This window comes from Rattus norvegicus, chromosome 8, assembly GCF_021556685.1.
Source record: "Rattus norvegicus strain SHRSP/BbbUtx chromosome 8, alternate assembly SHRSP_T2T, whole genome shotgun sequence".
Taxonomy (NCBI): domain Eukaryota; kingdom Metazoa; phylum Chordata; class Mammalia; order Rodentia; family Muridae; genus Rattus; species Rattus norvegicus.
Genome location: NC_141541.1, coordinates 94412180 through 94436820, shown reverse-complemented (window position 1 = coordinate 94436820; position 24641 = coordinate 94412180). Strand labels below are relative to the sequence as shown.

Here is a 24641-nt window from a genome sequence, read left to right as displayed (position 1 = left end):
CCCTTTTTCTCCGTGGCCACTGATTGTCTCTAGGTCCTAATCCGTGGGAGGGGCTTTCTGAAAGTCCTTCTATCTATGTTGGCGTGTCTCCTGGTAGTGTCATTACGGAGTCCTTGCTTTAAGACAGCCTCAGTGTTAGGATTTCATGAATATAGCTTTCCTGACATGACTCATAGTGTCTAGCAGCAGAATTTCTTAGTGGAAGTAAAGAAAAGAAATATTATTCTTTAATATATAATAATACAAATTATTCTTAGGTATACCATAGATTTCAGTCATAACAGAAACTGTATTCAGAGAGTGTAGTTTTTTAATTTTCCTTACAGTATGGCTCCCCACTCCCTGAGTCTCCAGTATTGTTGAGCAACCCCATATTCTGAAAAGTGCCCATTTTTGTTAATAAAGGATTCTAGTGAGGACTTTATTTGTCTTTAAGAATGAAATGGTTGGGGTTGGGGATTTGGCTCAGTGGTAGAGCGCTTGCCTAGGAAGCGCAAGGCCCTGGCTTCGGTACCCAGCTCCGAAAAAAAGAACCAAAAAAAAAAAAAAAAAAAAAGAATGAAATGGTTGTCAAGCTTCATGTATCTGGAAGGATAAGAAGTTCTTTTGCCTAAATTTACATGACCCAGGACTCCTGTTGTCTCTTTGTTTTGTTAGTAGAATAATTTCAGGTTATCACTCAACTTGTAAAGCTTTAAAGATTTAGTTGTTATATGCATTTATGGGAATAGCTGTCATTCAAAATGCCTCTTTTTGAGGATGGCCGAAGCTAACAAAATGAATCTAATTACTACTATTACTTAGACTATAAATTAGGTGTCATCGGCTTCCTGTATAATCACAGGTTCGGTTAAGTTTGATGTTGGGCATTATAGGTTGCAAATGCTGTATTACTTTTTTTTTATGTCTTTTAGTCCCGTGAGTCCTCCTGTTGTGGATCTCAGAACTATCATGGAAACAGAAGCAAACAGACAAAAATATGGTGCAGCACCGAAGTCGAACTTGGGGTTGGTTTATAAAACACTTCAGTCAAAAGACCATGTTGTATTGTATTTCTATCCTACAGAACTGGGATGACATATTGGATCTATTTTTTTGTACATTTGATATAATAATTATAAGTCTTCTGATAGCTAACAGCCTTGGTACTGTTTGCTAGCTATGTGCTAATGTTTGGTCAGGCGGATACACTAGTGCATTAGCATACAGTGTTACGTGCTGGAGTCACCACGGAAGTGGTTGTCCTGATCTCTTATTTCTGAGAAATGCACAGAACTGATACAAGTTCTATTCTGGGGGCTCATGTTTAACCATTGTTGATCAACAGTATAAACGACATTTTAACTGTTAAAACTTAATAGGAAACATGTTAGGATAACTTTAAGCAGAGATTAATGCTGAGTGGTTTAATTTTGTTTCTAGTGTAATCATTTCTTAGGAAACTTAAGATTTCTCAGAAACAGTGAAGCCAGTAGAAGTAATTGGTTTACTCTAATTTAATTTTTAGAAAAATTATTTCTCATGGAATCAAACTTTCTCAGAAGCAACGGAAAATGATGGCATTGACTACCAAAGAAAACAATTCAGGAACAAATAGCATGGAGCCCATTCTGACAGCTCCTTCAAAGTCCCCCAAGCCAGTGAACGCATGGTATGCTCCAGTTGTTAAAACTACAGAGGCCTTGCCTTGGCTTCAGTGGTGGTTCTTGGCCTCTGAGTTTCCCCTGCATGTGTTTCTAAAGTCTTTTTAAATATTTCATTTCCCCTGTTGGCTTTAAACTTAAAGGTTGGAACTTGTGTAGAACAGCCTTTAAAAAAAGTTTTATTATTAATTTTAGATTCACTGACAGACATCATGGTTCAAGTGTGTTGACTTTCTACTCTGATATCATTCTTGCCAGTCTGTAGTTTCTGTTGAAAAGAATTTAGTGTTTTGTTTTAACATGTGATCACAAAAATGAACTTGACGTTTAGTGTTTGCTCCCTTGGTCCTTTGTCTGCATGCATGCTTGTTGTCTTGCACGCCCAGCTGAGGCAGCGCCCAGCTGTCTGGGCAGCACTGTCCACTCTGTTTCGTCGTGGGGGTCTGTGCCATCAGTCTTCTCATGGAGGCCATGGCAGTCTCCAAAGATGAATGGTGTAAAATGTTTTCCTGCTATCTTTCCAGTTTCCTGTTTAGAAACTCGTGCCATAATGCTAGGAACCCAGTTTAAGACATGGGTCGTGGGAAGGGTGAGGGAGGGACAGGAGAATCGTGTCCCACAGGGGTCTGGGGGGTTTCTGTCAGTGTTCGTGCCTATCGCTCTGTTCCTGAAAATGAAGGACTTGTGTTGTGTTGTTTTCCCCACCACTGAAAATGTAAAATATGTTGAAAAGAATAGCCAGCTGTTGATTTGGAACTGAGTCATTGCTCTCCGAGCACCAGTCGGTGGGAAGCATGCCACTGAGAAAGGAAGCAAAGGGACCAGGAAGTGGGAGAAGCCAGCCACGAGCTGTTGGAGGTTGGAGGTGGGACTGTTAAAGCACTGAGGGCTCTTCTCTAAACACAGCATGGCTGACCATGCTAGATGCTGTAGTCGGAGAGAGTAAGTTAAATACTTGAGGATCCTTTGAGCTTAATAATGTGGATTTCACTGCATCCTCAGCTTCTTTTAAAAAGCCAGCAGTAAACAAGGAAATGGAGTTTCAGGCTTTTTCCTGGCAATATCTTTCTTGGCCCCTGTGTTCTGTGGTCTGTCTCATTTTCTGTGGTGCCTTTTTATAGTGTTCAGGATTCAGATACTATGATAGCTGCATGTACTCTGTAAATGTTCTCCCATTTGGTGTGTACGTGACAGAGATCTATGTATGCATGCTATAAGAACGTCCATGTTGTCACTGTTTCCAATAACTAAATCTTGATACAGTCTTCTTATCTGTCATTAATGAATGGCTAAAAGTTTTTAAAGTATAATAAATAAAAAGTTTTAAAAGTATAATACTGCAGAGTAATGAAATCATGTAGATGTATCTTATAATATATTGATAGAGGAAGTCCAAAAAATCATAATGTATGATTCATAGAACATTAAAAACTAGGGTTTGATTGACACTGCTGTTTGCTTCTGCAGGCTGTGTTATGGTTCATGTTTATGTCTTAGTCTGTTGGTTATTTTGCTTCTGTGCTCTGGTTGGAAATACCATGTGCCCGTGTATATGCAACTGATGACGCATGCCTTGCAGTCTCCCACTGGGACCCCATATGCGTTGGTGATCCCTTTGATGTCTTTCTCCTCATCTCCAGAGGTCTTAGTTTTCTAATGAGCAACTTCTGCTTCCACTGACAAGGTCTGTGTTTAGGTGCTGGCATTCTGGAAGCTGATCAGGATAAGGAGGTTTCTGCTGGTACTTGGTTCACATTTGGTATAGATTTTCACATTTTCCTATTTCAAATTTAGACTTGGTGCACAACTTATTCCTGCTTTTCATTTGATTTATGATTTCAAGTTTTCCTTGAGCTAAGGTAGGTGACAGCTGTCACCGCAGCCACACCAGTCTGGTCTCTAGCATGTCTTCAGCAGACGGGAGCTCTCGGGGTTCTTCCTGTCTGGTCAGTGTAATTTCTGTCTTCCTGTGAGCTCACACCGGTTGTCCCTGTAGCTGTTTACGGCAAAGCCATGCAGACCTCAGGCTGCTGTGTCTTAATAGCTGTGGATGAAACATCTTTATTCTGATTATTTTCTGTTTACTTTATATGGGATTTTAGGGAAAAATAGTAAGTATTTGAAACCTCAGATTTTGATGTTCAAATTTAGTGAACTCTTTTTCTTAGTAAGCAGCGTGAGCCCAGCTCCATGTGGACGGCGCTGTGTTCCTAAAATGCAAAGGGAATTGACTGCTGCTTGTTAAGGAGAATTCTAGGAGTGTAGGGAGAAAATGTCATCAAGTTTGACAGAAACATGAGGGTATTTTCTTTGAAAAATAATTACACCATGATCAAATATAAAATGATATTTATTATGCATTCTTTTCTATAAAAACACAACTGAAAAACGTATGAGTAAACAAATGAGTGATTAATTTTATATCTTAAGATCTCAAAAGACAATTTACATAACTGACCAAATACAGATTATTTTGACTTCTAAATGGAAGCAGCATCTGAATTAATTAATGATTAAAAATAAATTAATGTTTATGTTAATGTTCTTTTATTACTTTAGACTCAGTATGTTTATCTTAAAAATGTTTCCTTTGTGCTAGGGCTTGACCCCAGGGCCTTAGGTATGCACCCCACGTGCTCCACCCTGCGCTGTCGTCCAAAACCACCTGTGTGCGAGATCCTTCAGGATACATGTTTGCTCTTCTTGTACTCATTAACCACTAAACTGAAATGACTCTTAAGTGTATATATCCAGATACCTAGGTAGAGTAATACACATAGTGTATGATTATAATAGGCAGAGGTTATATGCATTTTATCTTAATTTATTGCCACAGGCCAGAAAGTATTTCTTAGAAACTTAAAGAATACATTATATAAAATAGTTAATTGGTTTTTAGGAGCTTCGAGGCACATTAAATACAAGTTAAAATAAATATTATTATTTGTTGAGTAGTTTTCCCGTATAAATTTAAAGTTCAAATTGAACTTCAGACAAAAAAACAGAGATAATATGCTGCTTTTTATATTATAATCATTAGTTGTGTACAGAAAGCACAGTTTAAAAAGTACAACAACATTAGTTAACATAATACATAGTTTTATTTTTTATTTTTTTGGTTCTTTTTTTTTTTTTTTTTTTTTCGGAGCTGGGGACCGAACCCAGGACCTTGCGCTTCCTAGGTAAGCGCTCTACCACTGAGCTAAATCCCCAGCCCCCATAGTTTTATTTTTGAGTCACGACATGTGCAGTGGAAGTGTGTATAATGTACGGTGACTACCCTGAGACACTATTCTGTATACACACTAATTGAAAAATAATTGGCAGAGTTTAAATTATATTCTAGTTTAGAAAAGTAGAAAATTCAAAATTTGCACTTTAATTTGTAGGCTATCTCTGCAGAATGTATTATGATGGTAATTCTTTTTAAGGTAGTTACATTTTACTATCTGTAGAATCATGTAATGAAAATTTACATTTGCAGATGTTTTCTTATTTGTCTTTATATTAATATCAAATGTGCAGTTAATTAAGGCACAAATTAGCTGTGGTTGTGGAAGCGTTTTTACTAGTCTATTCACATACACATGCGCTAACTCCATATACTTTCCCAAAGTATGGTTGGACCCTGGCTACTACATTCAGTGTGGTGATGGAAAGTACTAAATGTCCTGGGGCTTTGCGTTAGAGCGAAGTTCGAGCCAGTTGAATTATAAAAGTGATGTGAAACACTGAATATATGTGTGATCTGAGCACATTTCATTTTCAAATGTTTTACTTGGAGAAATATATTTTTCACTTCTTGTGGAAAATGTATGGTCTTTGTGGTTTGGCCTGATGTCTGAATGTAATTCTTTTGAACTAGCTTATGTAAAATAATTGGAGTTATTTAACCTTTTTCACCTAGAAATTTTATTCATTAAATTTGCTGAGGCTAAGGAACAAAATCCTGACTAATTTTTGTGTGGATATAAATGTCTGCAGATATTGCTTCATAAAGTTTCTGTGGCTTTTAAGATAGAAAATATCCAGAGTCCTACTTCGGAAAGTAAAATTGTGGGAAACGAGACATGGTTTTAAATGTGGGCATACCCACTGGAAAGGCATGGCTTGCTTAGAGTGCCTGCCGCATTGGCTGCTTTACAGGTGGTTACCGTGCACAGCTAATGAGTGTGTGAGTTTAAGATATTCTGTAACTGTTACTATTTTTAAGGAGTTTTATCCTAAGCAAAGAACTGTTTTTCTCTGGAAAGGACTTTGCAGGGTGTGTGCTGTTTACTACGCATGGGAATTTCTAAGTTCACCCGTGAATCCGATGCCTGTACTTTCCTAGTCAGCCGTTTGGTGTTCCTGTATTTAGAGAAGCGAGCTGCTTGTCTGCCTGGAGTATCTGCAGCAGTGTTAGGGTCTCCGTGGTGGTCTCTGTCCATCGTGCTATCCCTGTCTTCAGATAAGGGCCCCGAGGAACCCTCGGTGGTTCTTCCAGACGGGTCTTCTACACAGATGCTTTCATAGTCAGTGGCTCTGATACAGATTTGTAAAGACTTTCGTTTTGTCTCCTACTGCTTGAGATTTTACTTAGAATAAGTGACCTTAAATGTGGAAATGGTCTTCTGATGGCGGGGACAGGCTGCTAGAAGTGAATGTGGGTCTGACTAGACTCGCTACTCTCTCAGGCCTGTGTGCCCTCTTGTCTCTGCTGAACCAACATGAGGAGTGCCAGTCAGTATTGAAGTAAATTACTGGATATTACTGTCCTCTTGGAATATTCTCACTGGATAGTCTCTTTAATTGTTGTCCCCTCTTGGCCCAGAGCCAGTGACTGGTAATTTCCTTTGTAGCTGGTAGATGAGTTTTAATTATTCTAGAATGCAATGCAGTTAGAATATATGTAATTAGAATATAATATGTAATTTCAATAGAATTGAAAATTAGGTGCATTTTCTGGCTTTTTGCACTTAGCTTGTTCTCTAGGTTTATCTCTTTTCGGTATATGAGCACTTTTTCTTTGGTTACAAAATTGTTCTAAGTATATTTGCCCATAAGATCATGTAAATCGTCACACTTTCTCCATTGGGTTCCTCATTACCTTTGTAATTCCTGGGGTGCACTGTATTATCTGTAGTCCCACGATGCATTGTTCCCTCCAAAGCAGCTTTAGCGTTTACTGTCTGATTCAGGGATCCTGGCTGGGTGCCTTTGGCTCCCATCGAACACAGCCAAGGCCTGTTAATGCCTTCAAAGCTTCACTTGGAGATGTAGGCTAGACTGACGTGTTTCTTTTTCTTGGTGTGTTAATGATTTCTTTTTACTACTTTCTAGTCTCCCTTGTTTCTGAAAAACAACAACAACAAAACCCTCACTATATTCTCATATTATGATATATTCCTCTGTCTCCTTTCAAGCCCCCCTCCCCACTCGTTTTCTGGTCTTGGCATCAAGCTCAGGCCTCTTGCGTGCTAGGCGAGATATACCACTGAGCTAAGTGTACTGAGCCCAACTTTTTTCTTTTATCTTTGAAGTAAACTTTTTAGTTTGTCTAGGGGTGTCTTTCTTTGCATTTGTCTTTGGAGGTTGCTGACTTTTTTTTTTTTTTAATTTATTTATTGTATGTATGTAAGTACACTGTCGCTGTCTTCAGACACACCAGAAGAGGGCATTGGATCCAATTACAGATGGCTGTGAGCCACCATGTGGTTGCTGGGAATTGAACTCAGGACCTCTGGAAGAGCAGTCAGTGCTCTTAACCACTGAGCCATCTCTGCAGCCCGGTTGCTGACATTTTTAAATCTTAAATTTATGTCTCTTGTCAGTTGTGGAGAGATTCTGGCCATTGTCTGATTTTTTTTTTTTTTTTTCTTTCTTTCCGGAGCTGGGGACCAAACCCAGGGCCTTGTGCTTGCTAGGCAAGCGCTCTACCGCTGAGCTAAATCCCCAACCCCGGCCATTGTCTGATTTACAGTCTTATCTTTATTGCCTTGCTGCTTCTGGTTCTCTAGTTGTATATGTTGGTCATTTAGTGTCTCATACCTAACAGACTGACTTACATCAGTGCCCATCATGTGTCTGTTCTCCATGTTCCAGTTCACTCATCTCCTTTACTGACTTTCAGTCTGGAAGGCCGTCCAAGAAAACTACTCTAAAACACTGTGTTTCAACTCTGAAATGCCTTGTTATTCTTCCCATTTCTTTTACTCAATAATATTGAGTTATTTATATGTCATGTAATTCTTCATAAGTTAAGGTTTCTTTTTGTATTATTATTCTCTCATATCTTCATTCTTCTCATATCTTGCATTAGTCTCTCACATCCCCTTCCTTCCCCCCTCTCAGTCCACACCTACTCTACCCCCACCCACCCCTCCTGTGTTTCCCTTTAGAGTTAGGGTTTCTGTTGCTGTGATAAAACACCATGACCGAAAGCTATTTGGAGAAGAAAAGGTTTATTTCTTCTTAAAATTCCACATCACAGTCTTTCATTGAGGGAAATCCTTAAGACAGGAACAGAAGCAGAAGCCATGGAGGAATCATGCGTCATGGGGGCCAGGGTTGGCACCACCCACAGTGGGCTGCACCCTCCCACATCAGTCATTACTCAGTGAAGTGGATGAGACTTTCATATAGGCTAGTCTTACAGAGGCATTTGCTCAATTAAAAGTCTCTCTCCAAGGATCTCTAGTTTGTGTTGAGTTGACAGAGCGTTAAGCAGCACACATCCCAAACATACATATTTTTATTTGTTGCATAACTGTAATAGCCATTTTAGTATTGTTGCTAATTTTAACATCTAAAGATTATCTCCAGCCTTGCTATCTCTTAATTCCTTTTTTTTATGGCATAATTTTCTTTGTTGATTCTAACTCAACAAGCTTCTACTATCACATTCAAAACTGGTAATTAAGTCATTGTAAACATTTTTATGTATCCCCCTGTGATGGTTTACATATGCTTGGCCCAGGGAGGGGCACTGTTAGAGGGTGTGGCCTTGTTGGAGTTAGGTGTGTCACTGTGGGTATGGGATTTAAGACCCTTGTCCTAGCTGCCTGGAAGCCAGTCTTCTCCTAGCAGCCTTCAGATGAAGATGGAGAGAACTCCCAGCTCCTCCTATACCGTGTCTGCCTGGATGCTGTCCTGCTCCTGCCTATATGACAGTGAACCTGTAAGCCGGCTCCAACCAGCTCCAATTAAATGTTGCCCTCATAATGTTGCCTTGGGCATGGTGTCTGTTCACCGCAGTAAACCCTAACTAAGACACTCGCTTCCTGGTTTTCTGCATACGCTTTGAGTAGCCATTTAATGGGAGTGTTTCCATGTGCTTTATTTGTGTTGCTTTTCTTTTGCTGTGTTAAAGCAATGACCAGAGCCATCTTAGGGAGGACAGGGTTTGTTTGGCCTACATGTCCCAGGCCTCAGTCTATCACTGAGTAAAGGAGGCAAGATTTGAAGTAAAGGCAACAGAGGAAAGTTGCCGTAGCCCCTGAGTTAACCTGCCCAGTGCCAGCAGTGGGCTGGACCCTGGTCAGTTATCAATCAAGAAAGCGCCTCACAGATTTTCCTGTGGGCCTGCCCAATGGGGACATTTTGTCAGTTGAGGCTCTCTCTTTGAAAATAACCTTAGCTCATATCAAGTTGACAAAAAATTAGTATACCATGTCCTGTTCAACCATGCATACTGAAACTCTGTTGGAATAGACAATTACATGATAAAAACAGAAAAACGTGTGAAACCGGTTTTTTAAATGTTTTTGTTTAAAAATCTATGAGATCAATAAAGTTTTAAATTGTTTCATTTTCTGATAGTTTTATACTGTATATTGTCCCTTAGTATGCCCCTTTACAATGTGTTATAACATGATCTCTGCTTTCTGCTACAGGGCACCTCTACACTCTCCTTCATCCAGCTCATTCCGGAATTTTTTACTAGAAGAAAAAAAACCTGTTCCTGGCCGTGGTTCAGGAGATCATGTCAAAAAAGTTTGTTTTAAAGGAACTGAAAACTCTCCAGCCCTAAATGTTGCAAGGTAATAACTTTAAAACTCCTACATCAGCTTCTACTTTAAAATGCTCCGTGCTGTTTTCTTGTTCTAAAATGATGTTAAACGTGTACTAGGCAGATGCTATAGCGTTTTGTACATTTTAGCAGACATTAGCAAGTGCGTTTCCTCTTTCTCTCTCTTCATTCTTCCTTTGATAACAGTTTTGGGGATATTTGAGTATAATACATGGTGTGCTGAAGCCACAGTGCAGAGCTTTGGAATACGTCTACACCCATGACACGGTCCCATCCTCAGAGGACTGAACATAATCACTGCTCCCAGAGCCTCTTCCCCGTACCCCTTTTCCCTACATTACCCACTGATGTTTGACAACGTAGACCTGGTGTAGTATAGAGTTCCATGTCAGTGGAAGCACGGAGGATGCATACTGTTCTAAAGTCTGACCTTTCCTACTGTATCTGTTTTGGAACTCATCTATGTGGCTGTGTGTCAGCAGTTGGCACCACTTAACTCCTTGAAGCTGTCTCTTGGTGTTGATCTACTGCAGCCCAGCTCCATGTACCTGTTATTGAACTTCGGGTGTTTCTGGTTTTAACTTCAGTTCTTTTCTTTAGTTAGTTCTTGTTTTTTGAGTAAGGATCTCATAACCCAGGCTAGCTTGGAACTTCTCTGGTGTTCTTAACCTTGGGCTCCTCTAGCCTATGAGCTAGATTACAAGTATGTACTGTTGTTGTAAAATTATAAAAAATAAATCAGTCTTTTATCCTGCTAGGTTCACCACTGCGGTGCCCCAAGATAATCTGATAGATACCTTAATCTCAGTCAGCAAAGCCTCTCACCCGCTTTGCTCCATCCCATATCGCTCCGCGATGGACTCTCTCTGAGCCTGGCAACAATCTCTCTACCCATCCAGTTCCCAAGGCAGGCTGCCACCATGGCAGAAATATCTATCCCAATTCCATGGTGGCCTTAAACTTAGTATGTGTGTAGGTGAAGATAACTTTGAACTCCTGATCTTCCTGCCTTTACCTCCCAAGTACAGGGTTATAGGCCTGCGCTATTACACCTGACTTTTCAATTGTATTTGCAAATGAACCTTCCTGATTAGTAAACGGCTAGTAAAAGAAGGTTGGTTGGATTCACATGTACACCCTCCCAGAATGTTGGGGGGGAGGGGAGTCAGTTTTGACCAGATTAATGTTTTATGGAATGACAAATGCTTTATTTCCATTTTTCCTTCCTATAAATTTTTTTTCTTTTCTTTTTATCGGAGCTGGGGACCGAACCCAGGGAGCTAGGCAAGCGCTCTACTACTGAGCTAAATCCCCAACCCCTATAAATTGTTTTTTAAGAACTCCCTGTAGGAACTGGATACGCAACGAGGACCCTGCATTCTGCTGCCTACAGGAAACACACCTCAGAGACAAAGACAGACACTACCTCAGAGTGAAAGGCTGGAAAACAACTTTCCAAGCAAATGGTCAGAAGAAGCAAGCTGGAGTAGCCATTCTAATATCAAATAAAATCAATTTTCAACTAAAAGTCATCAAAAAAGATAAGGAAGGACACTTCATATTCATCAAAGAAAAAATCCACCAAGATGAACTCTCAATCCTAAATATCTATGCCCCAAATACAAGGGTACCTACATACGTAAAAGAAACCTTACTAAAGCTCAAAACACACATTGCACCTCACACAATAATAGTGGGAGATTTCAACACCCCACTCTCATCAATGGACAGATCATGGAAACAGAAATTAAACAGAGACGTAGACAGACTAAGAGAAGTCATGAGCCAAATGGACTTAACGGATATTTATAGAACATTCTATCCTAAAGCAAAAGGATATACCTTCTTCTCAGCTCCTCATGGTACTTTCTCCAAAATTGACCATATAATTGGTCAAAAAACGGGCCTCAACAGGTACAGAAAGATAGAAATAATCCCATGCGTGCTATCGGACCACCACGGCCTAAAACTGGTCTTCAATAACAATAAGGGAAGAATGCCCACATATACGTGGAAACTGAACAATGCTCTACTCACTGATAACCTGGTCAAGGAAGAAATAAAGAAAGAAATTAAAAACTTTTTAGAATTTAATGAAAATGAAGGTACAACATGCCCAAACTTATGGGACACAATGAAAGCTGTGCTAAGAGGAAAACTCATAGCGCTGAGTGCCTGCAGAAAGAAACAGGAAATAGCATATGTCAGCAGCTTGACAGCACACCTAAAAGCTCTAGAACAAAAAGAAGCAAATACACCCAGGAGGAGTAGAAGGCAGGAAATAATCAAACTCAGAGCTGAAATCACCCAAGTAGAAACAAAAAGGACCATAGAAAGAATCAACAGAACCAAAAGTTGGTTCTTTGAGAAAATCAACAAGATAGATAAACCCTTAGCCAGACTAACGAGAGGACACAGAGAGTGTGTCCAAATTAACAAAATCAGAAATGAAAAGGGAGACATAACTACAGATTCAGAGGAAATTCAAAAAATCATCAGATCTTACTATAAAAGCCTATATTCAACAAAACTTGAAAATCTACAGGAAATGGACAATTTCCTAGACAGATACCAGGTACCGAAGTTAAATCAGGAACAGATAAACCAGTTAAACAACCCCATAACTCCTAAGGAGATAGAAGCAGTCATTAAAGGTCTCCCAACCAAAAAGAGCCCAGGTCCAGATGGGTTTAGTGCAGAATTCTATCAAACCTTCATAGAAGACCTCATACCAATATTATCCAAACTATTCTACAAAATTGAAACAGATGGATCACTTCCGAATTCCTTCTATGAAGCCACAATTACTCTTATACCTAAACCACACAAAGACCCAACAAAGAAAGAGAACTTCAGACCAATTTCCCTTATGAATATCGACGCAAAAATACTCAATAAAATTCTGGCAAACCTAATCCAAGAGCACATCAAAACAATCATCCACCATGATCAAGTAGGCTTCATCCCAGGCATGCAGGGATGGTTTAATATACGGAAAACCATCAATGTGATCCATTATATAAACAAACTGAAAGAACAAAACCACATGATCATTTCATTAGATGCTGAGAAAGCATTTGACAAAATCCAACACCCCTTCATGATAAAAGTCCTGGAAAGAATAGGAATTCAAGGCCCATACCTAAACATAGTAAAAGCCATATACAGCAAACCAGTTGCTAACATTAAACTAAATGGAGAGAAACTTGAAGCAATCCCACTAAAATCAGGGACTAGACAAGGCTGCCCACTCTCTCCCTACTTATTCAATATAGTTCTTGAAGTTCTAGCCAGAGCAATCAGACAACAAAAAGAGGTCAAGGGGATACAGATCGGAAAAGAAGAAGTCAAAATACCACTATTTGCAGATGATATGATAGTTTATTTAAGTGATTCCAAAAGTTCCACCAGAGAACTACTAAAGCTGATAAACAACTTCAGCAAAGTGGCTGGGTATAAAATTAACTCAAATAAATCAGTAGCCTTCCTCTACACAAAAGAGAAACAAGCCGAGAAAGAAATTAGGGAAACGACACCCTTCATAATAGACCCAAATAATATAAAGTACCTCGGTGTGACTTTAACCAAGCAAGTAAAAGATCTGTACAATAAGAACTTCAAGACACTGAAGAGAGAAATTGAAGAAGACCTCAGAAGATGGAAAGATCTCCCATGCTCATGGATTGGCAGGATTAATATAGTAAAAATGGCCATTTTACCAAAAGCGATCTACAGATTCAATGCAATCCCCATCAAAATACCAATCCAATTCTTCAAAGAGTTAGACAGAACAATTTGCAAATTTATCTGGAATAACAAAAAACCCAGGATAGCTAAAACTATCCTCAACAATAAAAGGACTTCTGGGGGGAATCACTATCCCTGAACTCAAGCAGTATTACAGAGCAATAGTGATAAAAACTGCATGGTATTGGTACAGAGACAGACAGATAGACCAATGGAATAGGATTGAAGACCCAGAAATGAACCCACACACCTATGGTCACTTGATTTTTGACAAAGGAGCCAAAACCATCCAATGGAAAAAAGATAGCATTTTCAGCAAATGGTGCTGGTTCAACTGGAGGTCAACATGTAGAAGAATGCAGATCGATCCATGCTTATCACCCTGTACAAAGCTTAAGTCCAAGTGGATCAAGAACCTCCACATCAAACCAGACACACTCAAACTAATAGAAGAAAAACTAGGGAAGCATCTGGAACACATGGGCACTGGAAAAAATTTCCTGAACAAAATACCAATGCTTATGGTCTAAGATCAAGAATCGACAAATGGGATCTCATAAAACTGCAAAGCTTCTGTAAGGCAAAGGATACTGTGGTTAGGACAAAACAGCAACCAACAGATTGGGAAAAGATCTTTACCAATCCTACAACAGATAGAGGCCTTATATCCAAAATATACAAAGAACTCAAGAAGTTAGACTGCAGGGAGACAAATAACCCTATTAAAAAATGGGGTTCAGAGCTAAACAAAGAATTCACAGCTGAGGAATGCCAAATGGCTGAGAAATACCTAAAGAAATGTTCAACATCTTTAGTCACAAGGGAAATGCAAATCAAAACAACCCTGAGATTTCACCTCACACCAGTGAGAATGGCTAAGATCAAAAACTCAGGTGACAGCAGATGCTGGCGAGGATGCTGAGAAAGAGGAACACTCCTCCATTGTTGGTGGGATTGTAGACTGGTACAACCATTCTGGAAATCAGTCTGGAGGTTCCTCAGAAAATTGGACATTGAACTGCCTGAGGATCCAGCTATACCTCTCTTGGGCATATAATATGCCCCAACATATAAAAAAGACACGTGCTCCACTATATTCATTGCAGCCTTATTTATAATAGCCAGAAGCTGGAAAGAACCCAGATGCCCGTCAACAGAGGAATGGATACAGAAAATGTGGTACATCTACACAATGGAATATTACTCAGCTATCAAAAACAATGACTTTATGAAATTCGTAGGCAAATGGTTGGAACTGGAAAATATCATCCTGAGTGAGCTAACCCAATCACAGAAAGACATATATGGTATGCACTCATTGATAAGTGGCTACTAGCCCAAATGCTTGAATTACCCTAGATGCCTAGAACAAATGAAACTCAAGACGGATGATCAAAATGTGAATGCTTCACTCCTTCTTTAAAAGGGGAACAAGAATACCCTTGGCAGGAATAGAGAGGCAAAGATTAAAACAGAGACTGAAGGAACACCCATTCAGAGCCTGCCCCACATGTGGCCCATACATATACAGCCACCCAATTAGACAAGATGGATGAAGCAAAGAAGTGCAGACCGACAGGAGCCGGATGTAGATCTCTCCTGAGAGACACAGCCAGAATACAGCAAACACAGAGGCGAATGTCAGCAGCAAACCATTGAACTGAGAATAGGACTCCCGTTGAAGGAATCAGAGAAAGAACTGGAAGAGCTTGAAGGGGCTCGAGACCCCATATGTACAACAATGCCAAGCAACCAGAGCTTCCAGGGACTAAGCCACTACCTAAAGACTATACATGGACTGACCCTGGACTCTGACCTCATAGGTAGCAATGAATATCCTAGTAAGAGCACCAGTGGAAGGGGAAGCCCTGGGTCCTGCTAAGACTGAACCCCCAGTGAACTAGAGTGTTGGGGGGAGGGCGGCAATGGGTGGAGGGTTGGGAGGGTAACACCCATAAGGAAGGGGAGGGGGGAGGGGGATGTTTGCCCGGAAACCGGGAAAGGGAATAACACTCGAAATGTATGTAAGAAATACTCAAGTTAATAAAAAAAAAAAAAAAAAAAACCTCCCTGTAGGTATAGTAACTCAGGTCTGCCATTCTATTGACTGAAGGCTGGGGGAGGATTGCTGTGAATGGCAGCCTGGGCTTCAGAGTGTGTGTGGGTAGAATAATGATTTCCCACTTCTCTTCCTTGTTTATTCTAATCATGGCCCCACCAGTCTCTCAGCACTGCAGGGTCAGACATCCTACAGAAGCCATCGGCTCCCACTTGATTTCATTCTGGATTTTCCTCTATTACTAAACTAAAGCAGTCTGGCTAACATTAATGGTGCCGTGAGATGGGACTGCTCATACTAGAAGTGCAAGTGTGGGTGATTTTCTCACTTTATTTTCTATACTTTCTACACTGTCTGTATCATGAGCATGTCTTGTTATCAGATAACATACAACAGATTACCTTCATATGTGATCCTGAGCTTCAGAGTACTGGTCCTCTTGGTAGGACTAGTTGTTTACATAATTAACTCATAAACCCCAACTGTAGACACTCCATAAAGGACTCATTCGTCCTGCTCGTCATTCCTTCGTAAGCAGTGCTTGCTACTCTGTTTTCCCAGTAACAGACTGGGATTGGGATGTGTTTAATACATAGACTAACTTGCAACCATGGCTCTCACCCCTCCCATGTCCTCTGCACCTTTGCTCTGTCATGAGAGTGGCCCCGTGCCTTGTTGTCTTCTTTGCTTCACTGCACCAAGCTGTTGTATTCTCTTTAAAATATAGGACTTACGCCTTTAGCATAAAAGCTAGAATTCTTAATATGGCCTTCAAGATCTACAAAGCCTGACTTTTGTCAACTTCTTCTCCTTTGTCTTAGGAAATAATCCGTGTATTATATTGTCTTTGACTTTTTGTTCAGAATCTTCTTTCTTTCTATCGCCTTATCCTTTTATTCCAACTTCTCAGAGTTTATTCAGTTGTGTATTTTAGAGTCCTCATACTTCCTTTAATAAGTCGGTTCTGGTCACAACATGTTTCTGCCATGCTTCTGTATCATGCTTCTAGTTGTTGCTAGTGAGACTTTTGGGGTTTTTATTTGTTTGTTTGTTTGTTTTGTTGTGTTTTGTTTTGTTTTGTTTTGTTTGGAAACAGGATTTTACTGTTTAGTTCTGGGTGGTCCAGAATTTGCTATGTAAACCCGGCTGGTTTCAAATTCACAGAAATCCACCTGCTTCTGCCTCCCCTTCCCCCAGGGATGGGATTAAAGGTGTGAGGACCACACCTGGCACTCAGTCCTGGTGCTGCATCTGTTTTCATCTCACGTGAAAGAGTGCAGCATCTCTGCAGCAAGAACGGTGTTTCTCTTACCCAGGCATGGCATACACTTCCTTAAAATGGGCGTATAATGAGTAATTAGTGATTGACTGAAGGAAGAAATAAATCACAACTGTAACTCCTTTTCGGGTAATATTTGCTTTGATTATAGTGAATTATATTGGGTGTCTCTGATGCACAAACTTGAAAATATAAAAATTAAGTTTATTTTTATAGTATTTTATATTTTTAAATTCTAGCAGTATACTTTGGGATTTTAATTTTTCATTAAGTTGCTGTTGGTCATGGAACTAAGAAAATCTTAAGGCTCTGTGGTTTGCTAGTTGGTCACTAGAGTGTGCTGTCACATTGGGACTAAACTGAGAAGTATATGCTGTCCTATGACTTTGGACGACTGAGTTGAAAGATCATGTCTCAGTAGCTTGATGTTTGCAGTGGAGACTAATCTTTATATAGATGGCTCTCATTGATCAGGATACAGGAAAGGCATAGATTGTTTTTCATGCTTTAATCATAGAAAACATGTAATTCACAAGTAAATGTGGTTTTTAAAAAGGCATACAAAGCCCTGTAGGCAACAAAACATCCATCACATTAATGGAGTGCCTGGAGGAGCACAGCGTTGCATTGGCCTCCGTTGGGCATATGGAAGAATACAATATGCAGGCCCAGCCCATAAGGGATGTGAAGTTTGCATTAATAAGTGGAATATGTATACAGACATTAAATGGCCATGCCCGAGTGACAGGACAGTCGGCGCAGTGCAGAGGAAGTCCTGTGCTGCATGCACAGAAGAACAGGAGCTCCACTGCTGCCACCATGACTGTCCCGAGGAGCTCTAGGGTGCAGTCATGGAATAGCAGAGGGACAGGCCACATCACTATTGGTCCTCCTTCTCATATATTTGGTTGTGAGCCTAGCCTTTAACGGCTGAGCCATCTCTCCAGCCCTATTGGTCCTCCTTCTTGTCACAGACTTTGGAATGTGGACTGAGGATTTTAAAAGAAGAAATGGAAAACTAGGAGAAAGGGAAGCCAGCCTAAACGGGAAGTAGGTGGGCGAAAAGCAGTGAGACAGGATGCTGGTGGTCACTGGGGTTAGAGTGTAAGGGTCAGGACTCAGCTGAGGAAGAGCTAAACACCATGTGCTTTTGTCTCAATTGGCGAAAATATGACTGAAAAAATGATTACTATTAATTTTTTGCCCCCAGGGCAATGGCAACAAAGAAAGGCAGTATCATCAGGGGATGCTAAAATGCAGAAGGGAAGGACTTGTGCTCGTTCTTTTAGCTCTTTTAGCCTGTTTTTTCATTTTCCTTTCACCTAAATAGCTCTGTAGCTCTGGACTGGGAAACATGAGCTATGTTTCTCGTCACCATGAAAAACTGTTTCTGGAAAAAATTACTCTTAGGGTTATATTAATTCTAATCTTATGTAAATTTTTAAAATAAAGCTAGTATAAAATCTTACAAATTAAAAGATATTGTCTAGGCAAAAGTAGCTTCGTTCTTTTAACATCTGCATTTGACAGTACTTTTCAGTTTAAACAAAATTCTTTAAAATATTTTATATAATGTTTTGGTATATTTTTCTTTTTTGGAAGATTGTATACAAGCTGTGTATTAGAATGTCTGGTTTTGTTTTTAGAATCTGAAGCTTAATAAGTTTATATTATTTGAAAGTTTAGAACTCTTAAAAATTTCTAGTTATTTTATTTAGTGGCTGTCCTATACTTTATGATGAAATTTTGATGACTTCCAGTTGTTTGGATAAAGAAAAGAAATGATTTATATAATTATCCATTAAAAATTATTAGTGGAAAGAGTTGTGGGATTATAATTTTATAAAACAGATTTTTTACAATGTATTTTGCCATTTAAAGAATTTTTGGAGACAAGCTCTCCATTGTGCTAATCTCCAACCCCAGAGTGATGTTTCTGTGTAACACGGAAGCCGGTCTTGAGTGTCAGCATCCATGAAGTAGGGTCATACGAACCTACTGAGGCTGCTTTCTAATTCCATGTAGCACAGGCCTTCCGAAAACAGAATAGTCTTTTTTAAAAGCTTTAGTTTGCATTGATTCAGTAGACCCTGGGTTTGAGACCTCCTCAGACTGTCAGTTTAGTTTTGTTAGTCTGTAACATACCATTTTTCAATCCTTTATTAGCTACTAGTAATTGTGGAAAATAGCAGGTTTCTTTATGATGTTTCTGTATATAGCTATGGTGTACTTTGATTACACCTAAGCTTTATTCCTCTTTAATAATCAGTAACTACTGACTTACTGGACACATCTAACAACCAAGTGGTCGTCAGTTGTACAGGATTTGTGCGTTGTTGAAAGTTCTGATCAGTTGGTTTCAGTTGGTTCCCAGAACTACCTGATAATTTTCAGCATCTGAAGTGTGATATTTGATGAGCTTTCCCCAATAGACTTGGCATTTGAATACTTGGTCCCCTCGTGAATACTGTTTGGGGAGGCTTTTGAAGTTTGTCTTTGCTGGAGGAAGTGTGTCACTGGAGGCAAACTTTGAGAGAGATGTTGGCCATTTCCAGTGCACTTTTTCAGCTTTCTGTTTGTGATAGAAGATGTCGTGAGCTCTTAGCTTGCTGTTGCAGCCACTGAGCATGCTGCCCCCACTCTGCCTTCGTGGACTCTTAACCTGTAAGACAAAGGTGTGACATGAATGAAAATACTCTGTATTCTGCTAGGATTAACTTGGATGGAGACCAAACATAATTTCCCTTGGTTAAGTCCTTTGAGAAGGTCTTATAAACCAGGGCTAGATACCAGAGGCTTGCTATGGTGTTAAAACACATTAAAAGGACAGACTTACTATGTATGTTACGTTTATATTTCTGTGACAAAATGCCACAACCATTGCAGTTTACAGAAGGAAGGTTTTATTTGAACTTCTGGTTCTAGATCAGGAACTCATAACGGATCCCATATTCTAGTCTATTCTGTCTGTCATCTGGATCATATTACAGTATGTTAGTTGCCCACAGAATGTGAGTGGTTATCACACAGGCCTTTGTACTTCTTATATATGCCTGATTACCATACATAATGAGTGTTACATGAACATCATTAGAAAAGGACTGCTTCTTATGCTTTCCCTGTGTCGTTCACATCTCTGTAGATTTCTTTGTTTGGTTGTACTTCTTAGGCTAGGCCAGGCCTGACTGCACACAGTAATCTGTCTCCCGAGTCAGGAGCTCACGGTTCTGCTGTATCTATTAGTAAGAAGTTTTACTTATATTGCTGAATCCTTAATCCTGATGTTTGGAATTTGTTTTACAGATGTTCACCTCATGGAACTCCAGGACTAGAAAGCAATCATGTCTCTGATTTTCCACTTGTAGACAGTCCCAAGTAAGCTTAATTGATTACCCGTGGGCCTCATCCTGAGCTTCACATAGACACAAATGTATATTAAGAAGTGGATGATTGTGTAGTTGAAATTACTCGAATGTATTTTTTGAATATTCTCTTTCCTAAATTAAGAGTTAATTATATCATCTGTTACACTCCACTTTAACTTTTTGGAATTTTCTAAAATTGTACCTGCAATACTTCCTTAAGTGAAATGAGAATTCTCCTTTCTGTGTTCGCACCTCACCATTTCCTAATTTCTGCAGAGCTTCCTTGGTGCATTATGTGATAGTCCCTGGGCAGGGGAGCAGCATTGCAAAGTAATATTTCATAGGAAATTTTACATGCAAACCTGTCAGACATGAATAAAAGTAATTATTGTTATTCTTACAGTCCCTGGCTGTCCTCCTCACTGGCGGCATCTCCCGCAGTTGCTCCAGTCACGTTCGCATCCATTGTAGAAGAAGAGCGGCAACAGGAAGCTGCCCTCATCAGAAGCCGAGAGAAACCCTTGGCTCTCATTCAGGTAAATGACATACTTAGAGTGAGACCTGTGCTACATTTCAACCCTAGGTCGTTAGGAGTTTCTGTCATTTGGTTTTCTGAGGCAGTGTCTAATGCTGTAGGCCAGGCTGGCCTCTAACTCATGGCACTCTTCCTGCCTCTGCCTTCCAAATGTTTTATTGTCCCATGTAACTTTGCTACCCTGCCTGAGCTCTGGGAATGGATTGTGCTACCAGACCCCACCCAGAGAATGTTGGATCCAAGGATGAAAACAAATTCAACTTGCCTTGTGGCCAGTTGCTGGGCACTGCTTCCCTCCCGCCTGTAGGAGTGGCCTTGTCAGTACTCTTAGCTCCACAGCTCCCACCTGCCCTCAGCCTTAGGTGCTTAGTTCTGCTCCCAGCCGAACACCTTCCGTCTTCTGCCTGTAGGGGCGGCTGTAGGCCACCGCTGTGCCCACGATCCCACATGACTGGTCACCTTTTCTCCCTCAGAAGCATGGTGAACTCTTATCTCTTCTCTCCTTGGATCTGTCAGTTTGCCTTCAGGGACCCAGAAGTCCCACCTATTCCTTCTACCCAGCAAATGGCACTTGGCTTCTTTATGACAGATCAAGAACCAATTGGGGAACAGGATCTTAGCATCAGCACTGCCCCTACATATTATTGGTGTGATTACCACACCCAGCTCATTCATAGGTCTGTAGAAAATTGTATTTATTTAATTTAATTGATTGACCTTGAGCAACTGATTAGGTCTGCTGGAGTAAAATTCAAATGCATGTAAAACTAGACTGAACCATCCATTAACTAAAGTAATTAATTGACACTCAGGATAATTAATTTGAACTAGCAAATTGTGATCAGGGTTCTATTTTCAGTATTGGCAATGCTATGTCCTCTTTGATGTTTGAAATGTAGCCAGTCAAACAGTTTGATGATGGTTCCTGCTGTTCTCAGCTTCTACTTCAGCTCCTAGATTGTAGACAACAGAGACCTTCTTTGTCTTATGGAAAGGTGAGCTTATTTAAGAGGTGGAAGATTTCACAGACATCTGAAAGAATGCAGATGCAGCAGAGACCAGCCTTCTAACACTGGAGAGTGCAAACGCAGGATGTAGAGGCTAGTGCAGTGGCAGGAAACACCTACCTCATGGATAAAACTGCCAGCAGGAATGGACCCAGCACTTCATGCAGTTTCTCTTCCCTGAAGCGTAAGACTCAAATCAAGGGCTGGCAGATGCCTCAGCAACTTAGAGCACGTATTTCCCTTCCACAGGACCTGGGTTTAGTTTTTAACACTAATATTAGTTGCCTCACAACCACCTCTATCTTGATTACTAGGAATTCAGAAATTTTCTTCTGGCCTCCAAGGACATTGGACACATGTGATGCACAGTCATATACTCACACACACACATGCACATAAAAATTTTAGGAAGAGATTCAAATGTGTAAATGGGTCAGGAAAAGTGTTAGGCTAAGTGAGAACGGGTATCTGATTATTCTAGCTCAGGCTTGAGGTTTCTAACAAGGCCAAGGGTTTCTGATTCACTTTTGCAGTTTTGTGTGTCTGTGCGACATTTCATTCGCTCCAAAAGAAGCCAGAAGACCACTACTGTACCCTGCTAATCTGTTCCACTTTAAAATGAGGCAAATCTTTTCTTCTTTTCTCCCAGGTTGAGGAACATGCAATACAGGACTTGCTGGTTTTCTATGAGGCATTTGGCAACCCTGATGAGTTTGTCATCGTTGAAAGGACACCACAGGGACCAGTGGCAGTGCCTATGTGGAACAAGCATGGGTGCTAGCTCACTGGAGAGGACACTGCTCCTAGTTGTGGTTACCCTGCCTACATGAAGAAAATGCATGTGCAAGCGTTCTTAAGATTTGTTAGCTCAGTGTTCCCGTCAGAGCAAGAGTGGATATGATTTCTTCCCGTAGTTTATAATGTTTGTATGACTAATGAGACATTTATCAGAATTGTGATTTTAGTGACTGTCATGTGTAAATGTGTCAGGAAAAATGTTAGGCTAAGGTTGCTTGGATTGTTTCTTCTAAATTACCTAAGGAAAATATGGGTGAAATTAAAGCTTAGGAATAGTTCACTAAAAATAATTTTTCACTTGAGAATATGGGTGATTTAGAAGAGCTTGCCACATGTGTTTTTAAAGAAGACATTGATGAGCTTAAAGCGGAGCCTCAATCATTACTGCTGATTCACTGATGGCCAGAATGTTCCGTTTGCCTGAGTAGATGTCTCTCTTGTTGCTTTTTCACTGGACTGTTCTTAGGCCTCTCTACAGTTGCTGGACAGTCTATGATCATAGCTTCTGTGGGAGATTTGGATTCATAGATCTTTTTTTTGGTTGGGTGGGAAGGTAGTAAGAGAGGACAGACCTACTTGTGAAAGATTCAGTGTCTTAAGGTGTTAAGTTTCTCTAAAATAAAGCATAAGATTGCTGAATAGTTTATCAGAGTGGTTGTTTATAATTACTTTTTAGTATGTATAATCAGAATTTCTGTGAGCCTGGATTATATGTATACATGGAAATTTTGGTTATTTTCTTTATAGTATACTGTTTGGTTTTGAATGTTTAAAATTAAAAGAAAAACCATTTTAAAATGTGTGCTTCGGTGTGTAGACCATGAGAAAGCTAATGCTGAAGGCCTGGGAAAGAATCCCGGCCAGAGATAAGTCGACAGTTCCTGCCTGACTTCAACTAAGGGGAAATTGGTTGGAAGTAACTAACTCGGTGTTTTAGCTCAGTTCCACCCACAAGCAGCAGCCATGTGAGCAGACGTGCAATAAAAGTAATGTTGATCCACTTCACTTTCATGTGTGTGTGTTTGACTCCATGTGTAGATTGACACTAGTGCTATCCACAATTTCCAGCTATCTGCAATTATTTCCCCTCAGAGCCACACTCATGATCAGTTGTGTATGTGTGTGTGTGCATATATAATATATATATATATAAATATATAAATTATATAAATATATATTTTTACTCGGCTAAAAATCCCATTTATAGGATATAAAATTTTATTTTATATATATGAGTAATTTAAGAAAAATGAATTTTATGATGCCTTTGTGATGTCAGTAAAGAAGCTTTCCAAAGTCCTTGGCTTGTCGGGGTTGATACTCTGAAGACATTGTAAAGGGTGGTTTTCTTCTGATCCTCCATTCTGTCTGGGAAGAGCCCTCAGGAATTCTGTGGCAATGAAGGGCCTGAGGGTGTGCTGGGGCTGACAGAGCATGGGGCTCTTGTTCTTCCTTTATAATCCATGGCCAGATCGCTTCTCCTGTATGGTCTCTTTTATGTAGTGAGTTACTGTGTGAAATTTCACATGGGAAAAATGCTTCTGTGAGAAAAGTGAAAGATAAGCCTTGCTGTGAACTTTGGTTTTTCATGAATGAGTCCATGAAGGTGACAGCTGATATATCACCCTGAAAACCCCGGAGGATGATGGGAGTTTTTTTCCTAACAGTATATTCCTGAAGTCACCCATCCATCTCTATCTGCATAGCTTCAAGCAAATCAATAGAACTGAAGAAAATCTGTGAGTCGCCAATTTGATCATTAGGATAGGTCCTTCAAGCCTCACCTAGACAAGCCCAGAACTTGAGTCTAGAAAGGTGATGCTGTGTGATGGAGAACCAGCAGGAGAATGTATTAAGATATAAAAGCAAGAAAACTGCCAGTCAAGCCAAGTCAATTTCTTGACTAATTAAGTCTCTAAATTCTAAAAACATGCCTTTTTTAGAAAATCCTGCTTTCTGTGAACAACAACTTGGTCTGACTGCCAGCCGTGGGTGGGCAGCTCTTCTGTAGCTCTTCTGAAGGACATGGTGATATATATTGGCTTACCTTTCTTTACTTTATATACGGAAGGAAGTGAAACCCAGAAAGTGCCCAATAAGAATGGCGTCTTCTCCCTTTGTAGTATGGTTCCCCTTCAACTACAGCAGGCTGTGTCTTTGAAACTGCCATTTATCTATAACAGTTCACCAAGAAAAA

The 24641-nt window shown here is 40.0% G+C and overlaps 1 protein-coding gene across 5 annotated transcripts in view; it reads left to right on the top strand.

The window, feature by feature from the left end:
- The window catches only part of Ibtk (inhibitor of Bruton tyrosine kinase), a 73251-nt gene extending 49802 nt beyond the window's left edge, over positions 1-23449 (top strand). For all 5 annotated transcript variants that reach the window (XR_015626659.1, XR_015626658.1, XM_087562235.1 and 2 more), the window contains 6 exon segments: positions 915-1007; positions 1508-1651; positions 9518-9664; positions 20043-20114; positions 20508-20640; positions 22296-23449. Coding sequence is in view for 3 of the 5 variants with exons in the window: in XM_087562235.1 (XP_087418361.1) it covers positions 915-1007; positions 1508-1651; positions 9518-9664; positions 20043-20114; positions 20508-20640; positions 22296-22427 (721 nt within the window). In the remaining 2 variants the exon portion in view is untranslated.
- The last annotated feature ends 1192 nt before the right edge of the window (positions 23450-24641 follow it).